The sequence below is a fragment of the Cricetulus griseus genome, chromosome 8 (assembly GCF_003668045.3).
Source record: "Cricetulus griseus strain 17A/GY chromosome 8, alternate assembly CriGri-PICRH-1.0, whole genome shotgun sequence".
NCBI classification, from domain to species: domain Eukaryota; kingdom Metazoa; phylum Chordata; class Mammalia; order Rodentia; family Cricetidae; genus Cricetulus; species Cricetulus griseus.
In genome coordinates, this window is record NC_048601.1 from 62892649 (window position 1) to 62905199 (window position 12551).

The 12551-nt window shown below is 45.9% G+C and overlaps 1 protein-coding gene across 1 annotated transcript; it reads left to right on the forward strand.

Moving 5' to 3' along the window:
* Nucleotides 1-249: 249 nt before the first annotated feature.
* On the forward strand, nucleotides 250-5358 carry Fabp1 (fatty acid binding protein 1). The gene is made up of 4 exons (XM_027429539.2): nucleotides 250-316; nucleotides 1833-2005; nucleotides 3213-3305; nucleotides 5308-5358. The coding sequence occupies exons 1-4, from the start codon at nucleotides 250-252 to the stop codon at nucleotides 5356-5358; spliced, it is 384 nt and encodes a 127-aa protein (XP_027285340.1).
* The last annotated feature ends 7193 nt before the right edge of the window (nucleotides 5359-12551 follow it).

Below are 12551 nucleotides of genomic sequence, written 5' to 3' on the forward strand. Positions count from 1 at the left end.
TTGCACTTGATTGGCACTCACTAATGTTTGCTGAATTAGAACAAACCTCTGCCTTGCCCATTCTGATTTTTATCGTTGACCATTGCTCTCAGGAGTTAATGTTTGAACCTGGCCATAAAGAAATCGACAACCACTGACCTATGGCCTATATTTGATGAGGAAGAAGCCCCTTATAAAATAGCCACCAGTGGGTGGCCTGGCAGACAGAGCTGCTGTGGTCAGCTGTGCAAAGGAAGCCTCATCGCCACCATGAACTTCTCCGGCAAGTACCAACTGCAGAGCCAAGAGAACTTTGAGCCCTTCATGAAGGCAATGGGTGAGTGCTGGATGGGACACCAGAGCTGGTGCAACGAGAAAGAGGGTCTAGCCCTGCCATCAGCAGCTAGTCAAGGTCTGATATTGAGGTGGAAGAAGGGTCCAGGCTATCCCAAATTGAGGCGTGCTATAGTGACTTTCCTGGTCTCTTCCTCACTGGACAAGGTCACTGGGAGCTGTGGAGATGACACTGAACTGGAATGATGTACGTGTGTCTACTGGTTCATGGCCTTATTCATTCATTCATTCATTCATTCATTCACTTTTCTGGTAAATATTGGTTCAAGACCAACCACAACTCAAGCACTGTGCTTGTACAAACACCAGGGAGACAGAATGTGATAGGCTACAACCCTGACCAATGTTTGGAGACAAAGCTACAGTAGTGACCAACTATTTGGAGATAAATGCAATGAAGTGTCCCTTGATATGTATGACTTTATACCAGGTACTGCAATGCCCACATTTAATACTCACCATAAAACTGAGTTATCACTGTTGAGACAACTGAAGCCAAGAAAGGGGAAGTGGCTATGACAAGGGTCACCACATAGGAAGTATTTGAGTTGGAGTTAGAAGAAGGTGCTGGGTCCCAGAGACCCTATTTAGATACCCCACATCTCCCCCAGGGTACAGGAGGGAAGACTTTGTGGTGGCTTGGGACCAGGGAGAAAAGAGTATGTTCCAGGAAGAGACAGCCCTGTGGGCAGAGGAAGTGGATGAAGGAGGGTGCCTACAGGCAGGAGATGAGAAAAAGCAAGAGCAGGGAAAACAGGACACTCAGGTCATCCCAGGACTCAGAGCTTCTTTTGTAGACAAGTCACAGCTCACGAAGTTGAGGACCCCCTTAGTTGTATGACAGGTTCTCTACTCTTGCTGTGAATCTCCATTCACGTAAAAGCACAGATTTGCTCCGAAATCTGCAAAGCCCTATTCAAGGGCAAAGGACTTTCGTTCATTACCCACAAGAGCCTTGACTCCAGAGGCCATAGCAAGATTGCCTGGCCTGGTCCCACTTTGTGTGGGGGACCATTTGATTTGGAAGATAAACATCCTGAAGGATGAAGTGTTCCTACCCTAAGAACAAGGCCACTAACAAATTAGGAGGGAGGGCAAGTAAAAAGCAGGAAGCCGCAGAGGAAAGGGCCTCAGGCAAATGAGGGTCTTTATCACAGGTCAGTGGCTAGAGTGCTGGTCTAGCTCACACGGAGCCCTGGGTTTAATCCCCAGACTACATAAGCCCCGTATGGAGACACATGACTGTAATCCCAGCACGAGGGAGGTGGAAGCCGGAGGATCAGATGCTCAACTATATAATGAGTTAAGGCTAGCCTAGGCTACAAGAGACCCTGGCTCAAAAACTAACAATACTAAGTGGGAAGATAGTTGCAGGCCACTGACTTTCCCTCTCAGAGGCCAAAGGCTCACAGGTCTGCTATATAGAAGTGTGTGGGGCCTCGGGAACCTGCAGTGAACCCTCTTCTTCTCCGGTCTCTAACTTACATGGGCTCTTGCAGGTCTGCCTGATGACCTCATCCAGAAGGGGAGGGACATCAAGGGGATCTCAGAAATCGAGCACAACGGGAAGCATGTCAAACTCACCCTCACCTATGGGCCCAAAGTGGTCAAGAACGAGTTCACCTTGGGGGAGGAATGCGAGCTGGAGACCATGACTGGGGAAAAGGTCAAGGTATGTAGTCCCGCCTCCTGTTCCCCAAAAATTCTCCTAACAGAGACCATGTCGCTGAACCCACTTCAGGCAGGAGACTGAGAGAGCTCTGAGAAGAAACTTCTCCTTGCCTCAGGGATTTCGTGGCTTCTGGGCTCTCACTATGGAGGAGGTGGAGAAAATGGGCACAGAGTAGGATCCTCAGTCACATGGTCTCCCAGGAACAGTGCTCCTGGCTCCGAGTCCTCCAAGGAGAGAGCCGGGAAATCACTGTCAGTGAAAACCTTTATCTGAGCCAGGGCAGCTTCATCTCGGGGTGGTGGTTCCAGGCAGCAATGCCAGCTGGCCGTGGGCTGTGTGAGTGGTGACAGGTAATAGCAGAGAGATCCAGGTGCTGTGGGTCCTGTTATCTGCCCCTCCCTATGAAGCCTGCACAGCCCAGGGTAGTCAGTAGGCTGTGCATCTGTTCTCTCTACACCTGCCTTTCCTGGCGGCCTTGTGCCTCAGGCACAGCAGGAGTCTCTTTACCTTTTCAGGTTGTGCTTACTTCTTCCGCCTTTCTTGCACGTCAAGGTGAAAGGTGGAGGGGATTCTCCTGATCTGCTCATGGCCAGCGGTGGGGTGTCATGGGTTTTCCAACGGCCCATTGTGGAGGCCGAGTTTTGACCTTGTGTCTTTTGTTCATGACTAGATTTCTTCCTCCATCCCTCCCTTGCTTCCTTTATCCTTATTCTCCCCCCCCCTTCCCCAGCATCTTGACATGTAGCCCACACTGGCCTCAAACTCAGTATCTTCCGGCTCCTGCCTCCTGGATGCTGGGATTATAAGCGCTGCACTGTGCCCAGCCACAGCTGTGCTTCTATTTACTGCCATCTTTGATGTCTAAGGCTTGGAATTGGCACCATAATAGGAAAGGGTAAACAGCTACCAAAGCAAACTGTCCCCACAGCTGCTGGTGGCTGGGCCTCTGCTACAACCTCCCTCCATAAGATCCAAAATGGGATTTTACATTTTATTTTAGATTCCCCCACCCCCACCCCAAGAGAACCACTAAGGCAAGCTTGACATTCTCTTTCATTCATAAACACCCCTGTTTCCATTCAGCACTAGAGAACTGGAGATGAACAGGACCTTTGACTCACCGTCAGCTGTTACCACACAGGGAAGCAACCTCATTAGCTTCATCGCTAGACCTTTCCTCACGGGTCATGATCTCTCTTCCCTGCAGGCAGTGGTTAAGATGGAAGGAGACAATAAAATGGTGACAAGTTTCAAAGGCATGACGTCGGTGACTGAACTCAACGGCGACACCATCACCAATGTAAGTTGGCACTCTGGTCTTGCCATCCCGGTGTTTGAGGGGCATGGAGAAGTAAAGGGTGGGGGACAGGTGTCTGATATCTCTCATTCTCCCATCTTCTCCTCCCCGAGACCTTGACTTTTGTCAGTGTCTTCTACCACTTAAGAGGATCGGTTATGTTCCACGTAGTTGATACGTATTGTCTTGAGTCTTTTGAACAACACTTTTCTAAATAGGGAATGTAAGGCTATGACCAGATGAGCTCCAGGAATTGGGCCTGTCCCCTGCACTAATCTCTCTCACAGTTGTTCAGCACTCAAGAAGCCCTAGGGGCAGCTGTTCATGCTGTAGACTGTGAGGATTTGTATTCAGTACATCTGCAGCCATCTTGTTCTGACCAAACAAGGGCTGGATTCTTAGGGTGATTTTCTGACAGACAGAAGAGCAGTGTCTTGAGGAAGGGGCACCCTTTTCTAATTCACCTGGTGTCTCCCACCTCCAGGCTGCCCTTCCTCTCCCAGGGTCAGCCACTACCACCACCTCAGCCTCTCCTCCTTACCCACTGCCTGCCTCTACCCCCATCCCAACAGCACCTAAAGGGGTTGGAGTGAGAAGTACTTGGTGCGCTGAGACACAGGTCAGGATATGCAGAGCACAGCTGGCCCTTTCCTGTCTCTGCTGAGATGGGGCCGCAAACCTCCCTATGGGACAGAAGTCCATTCAATCCGGAGATGTCCCAGACTTCACTCCATCGGCAGATCTCCTGTCCAGGAGCCTCAGTGCCTCCTGCAGCACTACTTCCCATCGGTGCAAAACCTCCACAAGGGAGGCTTTTTTTTTTTTCTTAGCAAAATCTGGGCTCTTTCCTTGCTGTTCCTTTTGAAAATGTCAGAGTGTGGCCACAGCCTTTCCCTCTGCCTCAGCACTAACCAACAAGCCACAAAGGCTGCCATCTTCCAAAGCTTGGGTGCCTTCTAAACACCTCTGCCCACTTGGCATTGGTGTGAAGTCACACTTCTACTGAGTTTATGGTGGCTAATGAATGACACACTGGGTGTGCACTCCTATGCAATCACCCTCCATGCCCAGCTGTTGGTAATATCCCGCCCCAAGTGTGCAGGATAATTGGTAGTGTTTCTGCCATGGTCAGGTCTTCCAGCTCTCCTTTGTATCCAGAATGCCCTTTAGTTCACAGAAGGCAGACACAACATTCAGTCCCCACTCTTGCCCCCTCACTCTGATAGCAGAGCTGGTGAGCAGAGAGGAGCCACCCTGGACTGAGTTCAGATGCATCTCCCCTCGTCTTCCTTTCTCCTATGGGAAGTGCAGACAATGGATTTTATAATCCAGCTAACATATCCAAGACCATGCAGCTGATAAGTGATAAAACCCCAACCCAAGGGATGACTGCTGCAGCCAAGGAGCTCCTTTTCCACTTGACAACATAAGACACAAAGTCAGAGACCTGAGAGGGGTGGAAGGGCCATTCAACAACAACCCTAAAACCGATGTGTTTTGTTTTTCTTACTATGCTGAGGTTTTGAGTGTGCTGAGCAAGCATCCTGCCATACAAACCCATGCCCAGTGTTCTCATGCGCCTCATTCACAAGTTTAAGAGGAAAATTATACAGTCCCCACTGTCCCAGTCTAGTTACCCAGTGCATCCATGTACAAATCCTTGTGTTCAGCCATAGGCTGTTAATGGACAGTAATAGATCTCCATGAAATTTTGAGACAATGGATTGGACTGCTCTGGATGGTTTTTCTATAGCTGTTGTTGATTTAGGAAACAATTCAGTGGCTGGCAGGACACCCTTTCACACAAACAAGAGAAGTGACAAGACACTGCCTGGTGTTTTAGAAAAGTTGCCAACCATTCCTATGCCCATAAAGAAAATGGAAATTTTAAAAGTAGTCTCATGTGTTAGCACATTTGGAGCCATTAAGGGAGATTGTTTTTTGTTTCTTTGCTTTACAATTCATCATCAAGGAAATATCTCATGATCTCTCTTCTTAATTTCAGACCATGACACTGGGCGACATTGTCTACAAGAGAGTCAGCAAGAGAATTTAGACAAGGCTGTGTTTTGTATTCTTTTACAGTGTAAAATTTATGCAATAAAGTTACCTTTGTTTTGAAAGCATTTCTTCTTGAGGGCTTCTCATTGTGGCTCTGCTCTTTCTTAGTGTGCGTGCATGCATGCATTCGTGTGTGCGTGTGTGTTGGGAATTAAACCCAAGCCTCGCATTTGTGAGTATAAACTCTATCACTGAGCTGCATCCCTAGCCCTGATGTTTTCAGTGAGCAGTGATCACCTCTGACTTTGTCATTATAATTTGTATATCATTATACCAGCTCAGATCTGTACTTTAATTTTCACCCTGGATACCAACCTCTGTCTCAGGTATCCTTAACTTGAATGCCAAGTGTGGCCAGATCTGTAGAGTATCCACTGTGCCCTCTCTCTGTTAGACATACGAGCAAGAAGCTGGAGCAAGAAGGATGCAGTGAGTCTGAGGGTGTCTCTGCAGAAGGACAGGGATCGTGAAGACCAGGCTGATGGGGGAAGCACTTCTGTGTATGTTTATCTTATTGATTGTTAAATAAAATACTGTTTGGCCAATGAGACAGCAAGTTGGACGGGACTAGGAGTCAAAGAGGATTCTGGGAAATGTAGTAGAAAAGTGGTGATCCAGGCAGGAAGTGACACAGCAAGGAGACTCATATTTAAGCAAAGGAAACAGGAAGGGTTCCTCTTTTCCTCCTCCTCCTCCAGCGGTGGGATGTGAGCCACCGACAGCAGAATGCACTCTATCAAGCCATCTCCCTAGCACTGTATTTCTTATATAAAGTGCAAAGGCCATGAGGAAAAGATTAATAAATTTGACTTCATCAAACTAATCATCAAAGTTTGAAGGTTACACTTGAAAAAAGATAATGTAAATGTAATTTTCATGAGAAGCAGTACTGTGGGAAAGTATATTTGTGGCTTAGGTAATGAAGGTTATAGAATATTAAACTCTTCCCCCAAATTAAAATAAATGTCCAACAAGTCAATGGACAGGCAGGTCAAGGACATTTAATAAGCCACTCCCAATGAATAATATGTTTATTTTTGTCATAATTATAACTGAGGTGGGAATGTAAGATGATGTGCCCAAATACAAAGAGCCAGGAAAGGTTAACCTTGCTTACACACAAGTTTGTAAAAATATTGTGAATGGCTCTACCTTCAGTGGTAGAGATATAAACTGGTGAAGCCCATGGTGGACACCATTTGACAGAATCCCTTAACATCTTCAGTGAAGTTCCTAGCACCTTGCAACACCACTGTGCATCTTTCTGAAGAAGTACTGTATACATGTACAGAAAGCATAAAGGTACACCCTTCTGTAATGCCAGCTCTTAGAAGGTAGTGACAGGAGAATCAGCCTGGGCTACATAGTGAGACTAGATCTTAATAAACAAACAAGAAAGAAAGAAAATGGATTTGGGACATAGCTCAGTGGTAGAGCACTTGCCTGGCATGCACACAATTCTGAGTTTGAAAGGAACAGTAACAATATAAAGTAGAAACAGATGTTTTTTGGCTAGAGAGGGTTGGAGAGATTGTTCAGTGGGTAAAGCACTTTATCACAAGTCTGGCAACCTGGCTTCAGACTACCAGAACCTGCATAAAACCCAACAGAGTGGCTTATGCATCTATGATCTCAGCACCCCCACAAGAAGAGGGAGGCAAAGAAGAGAGTCCACAGATGCTCATGGACCAGTTCATCGGCTACCTGTTTCAAACAGCGTAGAAAGTGAAAACCAGTATATGAGGTTGTCCTCTGATGATCACATATGTGCCATGAAATGCATGTGCCCCCCCACAACACACACACACACAGAGAGAGAGAGAGAGAGAGAGAGAGAGAGAGAGAGAGAAAGAAGAAGAAATAGAAGAAGAAGAAGAAGAAGAAGAAGAAGAAGAAGAAGAAGAAGAAGAAGAAGAAGAAGAAGAAGAGTAAAGGGGCTGGTGAGATGGCTCAGTGGTTAAGAGCACCTACTGTTCTTGCAGATGACCCGAGTTTGGTCCCAGCACCCATGTACGGAGGCTCAAAACCATCTCTAACTCTAGTTTTAGGGAATCAGATGCCCTCTTCTGGCCTCTGTGGGAAACTGCACTTGTGTCTACACCCACACCCACACCCACACACCCCCCCACACACAGGGAGACAGAGAGACAGAGAGACAGACAGAGACAAAGTTTAAAATAGAACAAATCTTTAAAAAGGGTTAGATTAAGTGGCAGATTCATGCTCTTTGAAATCATCTGCTATAAATGATGGTGTCAGGTTTAATATACTGAGATGGAAAGATTTCTAACATGAAGTGTATTACAGAAAAAAGAGGGTCTCATGTAGCCCATGAACTGACTGGGTAATGGAAGAAGACCTGGAATGTTTGATCCTCCTGGTTCCATCTCCCAAATGCTGGGATTACAGCCCTATAACCACCTTGTCTAGCATAAGTTTCAGAGCGATACTGACAATGTAATATCCTTCATGTAAACAGTGTTGAGGCAGGAAGTAAAGCTGTTACTATCCACTCATGAGTGCCTAGGGAAAAGTCTTTCTGGAACTGGTGCACCAGATGACAGTGTTCCTGGGATGGGAACAGAATCAGGAGGTTGAGAGCTTTTTACATAATTTATGTTGTTTGACTCTTTTGCAAGCAACTGTTTTTTGGGATTATGTGTTTGATAAGGAGACGATTTAAGAAGTATTTGGCTTGAAGATACAGCTAAGCTGACTTACTTAACGATTCTGGATCATAGCTACAGCTGCTATAAAGTGCATAGTGCAGCCAGGAAATGATTTGTAAAGCAAATGCCATTCTCAGATTCCTCAGGGGTGGCTAATGGGGTGTGTATACTGCTTTTGTTATCAACTTGACACAAACCTTAAGTGACGTAGGAAGAAGAAACCTTAACTGAAGAACCGTCTCCATTAGATTGGACTGTGGGTTTGTCTGTGGGGAATCATCTTGCCTGATGATTGATGTGGAATTGCACAGCCCACTGTGGGTAGCACCATCCCTAGGCAAGTGGGTCTGGGTTGTGTAAGAAAGCTGGCAGGACACAAGCCAGAGAGCAAGCCAGTGAGTAATGTTCCTCTACAACCTCTGCTTCAGTTCCTGCTCCGGGTTCCTGCCTTGAGTTCCTGTCCTGACTTCCTTCAGTGATGGACAGTTACTTGGTAGTTGTAGGCTGAAATAAACCCTTTTCTTCATGAGCTGATCTTTGTTGTGGTGTTTGGCATGGCATCAGAATAGAACTGGAACAGCATGATACTCAGAGCACTGACAAAAACTATCATGACCAAAGAAACTAAGCTGAGCATCGATGCAGGGGAAAGGGGCTTACATTGTCCACCAGTGAACAGCTAAGTTCTTTGGCTCGAAGCAAGAAAAATTATTTCCTAGATTTTTCAGCAAAGTCTCTAGGGATCAGACAGTATTCCCCAAAATCATTCCTAACAGGATCTTGCATTGAGACTAGCTCTAGGTTGGGGAGGCGTTGTATATTTTTGTCCTGGAGGATTCTGAACTTGGATTTTGTACAGGTGCCCAGAGAACTTAGTGCCTGAACAAACAGCCATTGATGGGATCTGACATCTTCACCTTGGCCCCTCCTCTCTTTACCCCCACCCCAACACACTCACACACTGTGTGTGAACACACAAGCTAATGCCCCGCCTTTGTCTAGCCTGTGGACATTTCACCAACGGGGGGCTCTCATTCCTGGGAGAACACTTCCATGGCTGATACATATTAAGTATGTCTACCAAATACTGCTTCCTTTTTTACCCCCCCCCTTTCTGTTTTTGTCTCTCTCCTTTTTATTTTTCTTCATAATTGTCTGTATTAGGGTAAAGAACGTAGTTTGACGGGGTAAAAGAGGGGAGACTCTAGAGTGGTCTATGCCCAAGCTTCTGTGTACTTTTTTGTTTATTTATTTTTACATTTTATTTACTTGGGGAAGAGGGTATGCAGGTGCTATGGTATACTTGTGGAGGCCAGGACAACTTTCAGGAGTCTGTTCTCTCCTCCCACTCTGTGGGATCTGGGAGTTGAACTCAGGTTGTCCGGTTTAATGTCAAGCACACTTACCCACTGAGCCATCTCACTGGTCCTGATCACTCTTCGTATACATGTTGAGCATACACAATTTTTCAGTGTTCCACATCAGAAAAGAATCATGGGAGGTCTGAGAGCATGGGGGGGGTATTTATTTTGCAAATAGATATGATGAAAGGGGATGTGCATGAGAGGACACAGACTGAACTGAGTCTCTACAGTGAGTCTTTTCACCCTGGAAAGGAGTTTGCACTTGACCCAGGGGACAGCAGGTACTTACTGAGGGGTTCACACACTGTAAATGAGATGACATGAAATACTCAGTCGGAAAATCATCTGGCTATGGTGAAGGTTCCATCACAGTTTTCCATCTCAGATCTTTAGAGGCAGACCCTGAGAGAGTCTCCAGGTGATGACTATGTCTGGTTAGTGCTTGGGTTCACCAATGCAGGGCCAATGCAGGTGGCTTCATGGTGAGGGTGGCACATAGAAGTCTTAGACATATTCAGTGTGGCTCTGAGGGGGTTGAGGCTTGAGAGGACAGTCTCCGCTCCAGTTTAAGAAGACATCACTTGATCATTCTAAGGATCCATTCTGGCTCTCCTCTTTTATAGGTTAACATGGGTGCTCTAAGTTTATAGCAATGGGCATGGACTTAACATTCCTGTCATGGCCAACTTCAAGTTATCTGTCAGTGTGATACCAGTAAACATGGTATTGATAGACATGTACACAGTTGGCTCCCACAGCTGACAAAGCCAATTTCAGTGCACCACAATTCACTCCTTACCTTTCTAATTGGGGAAATGGAAACCCTGGCAGAAATGTGGTATAACACTATGAAGTTCTCTTTAAACACTGCCAATGGTCCTGGTGTTACCCTAAGGGTTTTATAGTTTAAAAACCCAGGCTTCACTGCCAACCTAGGCGAGGGAGACATGTGGAAACTGAGGTGGGGTGAAGTAACTAGTCTGGTATCTGGATAGCTGTGAATAAGGCAGACTTAAGTGGCTTTCATCAGCACCCATGCTCTTAAAATAACACTAAGGCAGTTCTCTAAAATTACAGTTCAATGCAGCAGTCACTGGCCACCTTCCCTAGCTAAACAGAAATTAATTGGCCTGGTAGTGGTGGCGCACGCCTTTATTCCCAGAACTTGGGAGACAGAAGCAGGCAGATCTCTGGGAGTTCAAGGCCAGACTGGTCTACAAAATGAGTTCCAGGACAGCTGGGACTGTTATACACAGAAACCCTGTCTTGCGAATCAAATCAAAACAAACAAACAAACAAACAAGCAAAAACAAAAAAACAAAAATTGACAATAAATAAAATTAAATTTTCATGTCTTTAATATTATCCCAGTGCTCAGTAGTCACCAGCTGTTAGTATCGAACATCACAGATACAAGTCCTCTACTCCATCATCACAGGAAATGCCATGAGATCATGCTCCTCTGGAAATACTGTCAGAAAGACAGAAGCCAAGTCCCACAAACACAGAGGGGTGAATGGGCCTTGCTGACTATTATAACAAAAACACACTCAAAACACACAGTTGTGCAACTCTTTAACTTTGAGATATGTATTTCATCCATTTATGGATTCAATGAGCGCTATCGTGTTCCAGGACCCGTGCTAAAGACAGAAAGATGCACAAAGGGATGTGGTCCCTCCCTCAGGAACCCACAAATGATGGAAGAGGTGGTATTCTTGGGTGGTGTTCTGAGAATGACTAGGTGTTAGGAGAGGTGTTGGGAAGTCTCATTTGCAGCATGCTGACTTTGAGGTGCCTGCAGAGCACGTACCCAAGAGGATGTGAGGGGCTGGAGTTCAAGTTGTAAAATCAGATAACAGACCTGAGAACCAGAAACCTCAATGCAATCATCACATAATGTGTCACCTAAATTCACGCTAGGAGGGTGCAGAGCAAGAACAGAATCAACCAAGGACAAAATCAACTCAGCGTCATATCAGGGGCAGATGAGAAACAAGACCAGGGAAAGCCAGAGAAACCACATCAGAAGCTCATCACAAAGGAATGAGGTCATAGAAACCAAGTTTGGGGTGTGCTGCTAACAGAGAGGCTGGACAATGTAAGGAACTAGAAAAGAGACATTTTAAAGGAGGGGCAAAGGTAGAAACCAGTGTGCCGTGAGTTTGAAAAGAAATGGAAAACGAAGAGAAACAGAACAAACGCACAACTGAGAACTCCCAGCTGTGAAGATGTGATCCAAGGGCCCTCAGCATGTTTGTTGACTTCATTAAGGAAGCCCAGGGGTGCTGGGAGTGAATGTCTTTAATTCCAGTATTCAGGAGGCAGAGGCAGGCATCTATCTGTGAGTGAATTCCAGAACGGCCAGGGCTAAGTACAGAGACCCTGTCTCAAAAATATAAGAAGGGGAGAAAAGAAAAGAGAAAAAAAGAAAAGAAAAGACGAGAAAAGGAAAGGAAAAAAGAAAGGAAAAAGAAAAGAAAAGGAAAGAAAGGGAAGGAGAAAGGAAAGAAGTTCTGTGGTGGGTGAAAGGCAAGGCCCCGGGATGGAGAAGGGTGGTAATGGAGTAAGCTCTGGAGGTCACAGGAAGCAAGGGGTCCAGAGCAGGAACAGATTCGCTAGTGAGCGAGTAAAACCATGGTCTATGGTTAGGAGAGAGATGGAGGAGCACCAACACAGTGACTAATTCTGAAGAAAACAGATTTAAGGAAGATGCGAAGAAACACAATGATGACAAAGAAAGGAAGAGAATTTGGGGCAGGATCTCTACTGGGGAAGAGGAGTGATGATGACCTGAATGCACCTGTAGGATTCCCAAAGACAATGTTAATGCTGTCCCTGGCCTGAGAGATAGAGCTTGAAGTAACTGTCTGTCTTTTATAGAAGTTTCTGGAGAAGAACAAATCCTCCAACAAGAGTCAAGGGCCAGGTACTAATATTCTGCAAGGAGGGGCCTCTTCAGAGGCCTCAGCTGCTGGGCATGGCTCAAGGGGAAGCAGGGGACTATTCGCCAATGAAAGGGTAGAGATGGATAGACTAACATTTTAGGCAGAAATAAATGTGTGTTTTAGTGTGACTTCAAGATGTTAGTGTTCTGGGGTCCATTGTGGTTGTGTAGAAGTTTCGGCGACACCCTCAACTAAAGGCATTTACTT